The sequence below is a fragment of the Cyprinus carpio genome, chromosome A22, assembly GCF_018340385.1.
Source record: "Cyprinus carpio isolate SPL01 chromosome A22, ASM1834038v1, whole genome shotgun sequence".
Classification (NCBI taxonomy): Eukaryota; Metazoa; Chordata; class Actinopteri; order Cypriniformes; family Cyprinidae; genus Cyprinus; species Cyprinus carpio.
The window spans coordinates 816,920-822,558 of NC_056593.1; the positions used below are offsets into that span (position 1 = coordinate 816,920).

At 38.2% G+C, this 5,639-nt stretch overlaps 1 protein-coding gene across 1 annotated transcript; it reads right to left on the reverse strand.

Annotated features, from left to right (window-relative positions):
- Positions 1 to 1,161: 1,161 nt before the first annotated feature.
- Positions 1,162 to 5,345, reverse strand: LOC122134944 (GTPase IMAP family member 8-like; the record flags this gene model as incomplete). Its single annotated transcript, XM_042712274.1, has 3 exons — positions 4,811 to 5,345; positions 2,299 to 2,916; positions 1,162 to 2,108 (listed from the first exon to the last, which is right to left on the reverse strand). Coding segments are annotated over exons 1-3 (1,917 nt in total), but the record flags the coding sequence as incomplete, so codon positions are not given.
- Between the last annotated feature and the right edge of the window lie 294 nt (positions 5,346 to 5,639).

Consider the following 5,639-nt stretch of genomic DNA (forward strand, 5'->3'; position numbering starts at 1 on the left):
AATAGAGTTTTCAGATTATCTGAAAAATCTGATTAAATGTTTTGACACCTGAAATGCAAACTATATGCAACAGTTTATCTCAGTGATTGTCAACGTCACAACACTCCTATCCTGTAGGCCCTGCATATTCTGAATAGATTTTTGTAAATGTTTTGAATTGAAGATCAGATTTATTTTCACAGCCTTCTATACTCATAAATTACCAGTGGGACCTTATAATTCTGTCCTCAACTGTATATCACTGTACTGTATATATATCACAATTGTTCAGCGTTTTTTAAACATAATGTTTATTTTAAGTTTCAGATGTTTAAATACACACTAGGAAAATAATAATAATAATAATTGTACTTTGTGAAAGTACACAGTGATGTCTATGGAAGCAGAACTAATACATCTTTCAAACATATCGTGAAGACGTGGTTTATTTCTGTCAAATGCAGTGTGCAGGTAACTATAAAGCTTACTCTCGTCACCTGTTCAGCAGCCATTTTACTGTATGTCTTTTAGGAGAAATGGATGACATTGTGTGTTAAGTTTGTGTGTTAATTTAGTTGGTTGTGGGGAAGTCATGGCCTAATGGTTAAAAAGTTGGGCTCGTAACTCAAAGGTACTGGCAGGGATTGTAGGTGGGGGGGGAGGGAATGTAAGGCTGCCCACTGCTCAACCGGGTGTGTGTTCACGGTGTAAGGTGTTCACTGCTGTGTGTGTGCACTTTGGATGGGTTAAATGCAGAACACAGATTCTGAATATGGGTCACCATACTTGGCTGTGTGTCATGTCACTTTCACTATTGTTTTGACTTACTCTTCTTCTTCTCCATTCCTCTCGTTCTCTTTTTCAGCTCCTTTCTCTCTTGTTTCTCGATGTCTTTAATGTCTCTTTTATATTGTTCTTCTCTCTCCCTAAAATTCTTCTTCTCTTCTCTCTCTCTCTTTGTCACGCTTCTGTTTTTCTTCCTCCATCATCATCTTCATTCTCTCTCTCTCTTCTTCATGTTTTAAACTGAAGATCTTCTCTCTCTCTCAGTCTTCTTTCTTTCTCTCTCGTTTTAGTTTCTCATAATATTCATCCCATGTATCTTTTCTTTTTTTTCTATCTTTCTCCTTCTCTCCTCCTCTTTTTCTCTTCTTTGTCTTTCCTGTTGTGTCTGTTTCTCATCCATTCCTCTCGTTCCTCTCTTCTCTCCTCTCGTTCTTTTCTTCTCTCCTCTCGTTCTCTCTTCATCTCCTCTCGTTCTCTCTTCAGCTCCTCTCGTATCTTCATCTCTTGTTCTTCTCTTTCATTTATCTCTGTTTTATATCGTTCTTCTCTCTCAATAAATTCTTCTTCTCTTCTCTTTTTCTCTTTCTCATGATTCTGTCGTTCTTCCTCTATCTTCATCTTCATCTTCTTTTTCTCTTCTTCATGTTTCTTCATCAGTTCTTCTTTTTCTCTGTTCACTTGCTCCACTTTCTCCATCAGTATGTTCTTCTGTTGTTCTTGTATTTCTCTCTCCATCTCTCTGAACATCTTACATGAGTAGTAACTCTCTCCGTTCTCTTTCACCATGTTGTCTATCTTCTGCAGTAGATCAGTCACCTGTGTTCGGTCTTCAGTCTCATTATTGAACACATGGAATCTGTTTCCACACACTTTAATCAGCTGATTCAAAGCAGATCCAGGTTTTCCCAAAAACTGATCAATGGTTTTGTTCTTCAGTTTGTCTCCATTGGTAAACAGCACTATGGTGTACTTTAAAGAGTTTTCTCCAAAAGTCTCTTGGATGATCTTCACTGCTGTTTTATCTTCTTGAGTGAATCGTCCGAGTGGAATCAGTAAGAGAAACACATGTGGTCCAGGCAGGATCATGGAGATGCTGTTGCTGATTTCTCTCTGTATTTCTTCAGTACTGAGTTCAGTATCAAACAGTCCTGGAGTGTCGATTACAGTGATGTGTCTGCCGTTGATTTCAGCTTTCTCTCGATGACACACTTTAGTTACAGACTCTTCAGAAAAGTCTGATATAAATGCTTCTCTTCCTAAGATGGTGTTTCCAGTTGAACTCTTCCCAGCTCCAGTTTTTCCCAGCAGCACAATCCTCAGTTCATCTTCTCTTTCTCTTGAACCTAAGGATAGATCAAAGAAAATATATATATTTAAATGAATATTATAAATAATCCAGATCATCAGAGAATATTATGTATATTTTATTCTGAAGCATCATGTGCTGAACATTATTTCTTTGGAACTCAGAATATATATAGACTTCAGCAATCATGAAAAGTGATTAATCAATGCATGTTTTCTGATCATTACCTTGTGACTGAAACCACGTCTCTAATGAATGGACTCTCTTCTTCATTTCTTCTAATTTCTGCAGTTTTTCCATCTGTGCCTCCATCAATGTCTCTGTGGAGAAACAAACACCACTATTTTCCTCAACCATCTGCTCCAGTTTCTCCATCAGCGCAGACACTTGTGTGTTCAGGTCGATGAAATGATGTCGTCCTCCAGGTCTCTCAATGAGAGACTGTGTTTCTTCATTGAGTTCTTCTGTCTGAGGCTCTGAATTCTGCTTTATGAGAATCATGATGTGTTTGTTGATTCTTGAGCTGAAAATCCTCTGGATCTCCTCTATTTCTGCTTTGTCTTCATTATTAATTGGAGCATCAGGAATAATGAGGAGAAAAACATGAACTCCAGGATGACAGAGAGATAGACAGCAGAGAGTCACTTCCTCCTCTGAGAGCTGATTGAGAGCTGGAAGCTCCACCAGACTGATCTGATGTCCATCAAGCTCCACGTCTCTCCTCACACACTCTGAGCTCAGCTCTGATCTTCTCTCGCTCTGCTTCAGGATCAGGTTTGATATGAAGGATTTCAATTCTCTGTTACTCCCACACACAAGCAGATTCAGCTTCACACCCTCTGGATCTGTGTCAAAGAAATAAACTCGTTTAAACATGTGATTTGAACTTTAGTTAGATTAATGCTGCAATCACATCATGTTTTTGAATTACTGTAATCACGACTGCACTGTATTTTACTAGTTTTCCACTAAAAACCATTCACAAGTCTTTGCTGAATCCACACTCATGTGGAAAAACTGATGAGAAAGATGTAATATATAACCTATGATTATAAAACACATATAAAACTACTGGATACAACTAAATATACTATTATTATTTTAAGTAATCATTTCATTTAGGCCAAATTCTCTGTGGATCAAATCTGAAGATTACTTTATTTACTTCCAGACAAATTGTGACCCCAGTGCATTATTTATCACAATCTTAATAGCAGCTGTTAATATCTTATAATTAAGGCTGTCAAAAGATTACAGTTTTTAATCTAATTAACCACATGATGTGCCGATTAATTAATTAACTGAAGTAATTGAAAATTAGTCGCATATCAATTTCGGCCAGATCCAGAAAATGAATGCACTCACCCAGTGTCTTGATCTTCTTCTGTAACTCTCTGATTTCATTGTCTTTCACTCTCAGTTTCTCCTCTAGTTCATGTCTGACTCTCCTCTCTGGAGCTCTCATAATCATCTGAAGAGATTAGGGTTCAGTCTTCATGCTCTCTATATAATTAAACAGGGCTGAGATCTGTTGAGAGGTTCTCTGGTCCTTTAACCCCATCACAGTGTGCCAGCTCCCATAGAGTCTCACAACACTCTGAGATTCTGTGGATTCTACAAAATCATTCACACTTTTGTCAACAGTGAGTTCAGTAAAGAAAAGCACCATGAAATGCTCTTGTGAGTAAAATATCTTTTTAATCTTCTCCATTTCTGCTCTGTCTTCATTATTAAGTGGAGTGACAGGAGTAACGAGGATGAACACATGAACTCCAGGGTGACAGAGAGACACACAGCGGTGAGTCTGACGCATCACTTCCTCCTCTGAGAGACGAGAGAGAGCTGGAAGCTCTATTACACTGATCTGTTGTCCATGAATCATTCCCTCTTTCTTTACACATACATTACTCATCTCTTTCTGAAGAGACAGATCCTTCATTGGTTTAATTATTATCCCTCTAAATATTCTAGACACTGAGTTCTTGAGTGTTGAATTATTTCCACACAGCACGATGTTCAGCTTTGTTTTTCCAGTCGTCACTGAAACAAGATTAGAGACAGTAGACTCAGTTCAGCTTTGATACCAAATCACTTCCTTAAACAACAACAAAAATATATTGTAAAATATAATTATATTGCAGTACATTCTTTTAGTAACAGAAGTCTACCTTGCAATACTTTACTGACTTACTGTTCGGGTGAATTTGCTGTCTATGTTTGGATCTCTGACAACGTGCATACAAACTGTGTAAACTTAGTCTTTAGAGGAATATTTTCACCCAAAACTGAAAATTCTATCATCATTTACCTACATGTTGTGACAAACACATATGATTGTCTTTGATTACATCATGAAATACAAAAGGAGCTTTTTAGCAGCATGTCCAGGCTGCTTTCATCACACTTTAGAAGCAGAATGATAATTTTTACCATCAAGCTCCAAAAAGAAAAAAAAAAAAGAGAAGAAAATTTACCCACAAATGTACCCTTAAAGCATACTTTGTCATTCTGTTTATGTCTTAATTTCCTTACAAACATTTTAGAAGTTTTTTTTTTAAACAAAAACCATTGTTAAATGGAATAAATAGTATTTGAGTCATGCAATAGTGCTGCAGGAGACTCAGTTTTTCTTCATTTTTCTGTCAGTTTCTGTCTCTACTACACTGTAACTATTAAAGGACAAAAAAAGTATTTCATGATCCAGCATTATCCTGAAAAAAAAAATAGACTTTGACAAACCTCCTCCATCACTTGCTGTTTTTGTGCTCTCTTTGAGATCAGAGTCCTTCTTCTCTTTCTCTTCTTCTCTGTCTGAAGCTCCAGATCTGCTCAGATCTCCATCCACTGATGATCCATCACCTCCATCCTCATACATGTTACAGAGGAGAAATTCTTCATGTTCTTTCTTGAGTATCTCTTCTGTTCTTCTGAACAACTCAGAGCGCCGTCTAGTGTTTACTGTATCAAACTGTAGATGTCCTCCTCCACACTCCTTTATTAAATCATGAATAGCATTATTTGTGCTCTTAAAAGGCAGAGACATGAGTCTGCGTGGCTCTTCATCAGTAGTCAGCACTATAGTGTGTTTCATGGCCTGCTCACTGAAGAGGTTCAGCAGATATTTCACTCTGTGTCTGTCGTTCTCTCTGAAGTCATTATACTGCAGTATGAGTATGATCACATGAGGTCCTGGAGCAGACAGAGACACACACTCTCTCACTGTCTGTGTGATCTGATGGTGTGGGAGATTCTTCTGGAGCAGGTGAGGAGTGTTTATAACTCTGATGTGTCTCTGTAGTATGAGTATGACCACTGATTCTCACCACTCCCTCCGTGTGTGGTCCTTGTCTAATTTGGTCAAACTGTCTTTCCTTTGCTACATTCGCTGAACTTTGGTGTCCTTGTGCCCTCATAACACTGACGCGTTCAGCTTCCACCTTGACCTCACTACGGGTGGCTTTTTGATTCTCCCAGTTTCAGGTCCCAAATCTCCAATTCATTCGCCTCTCTGGCTCCTGAGGGTCCATCTCCCCTGATGCACAAAAAGTTATACAGCCTGTTGGCAGGC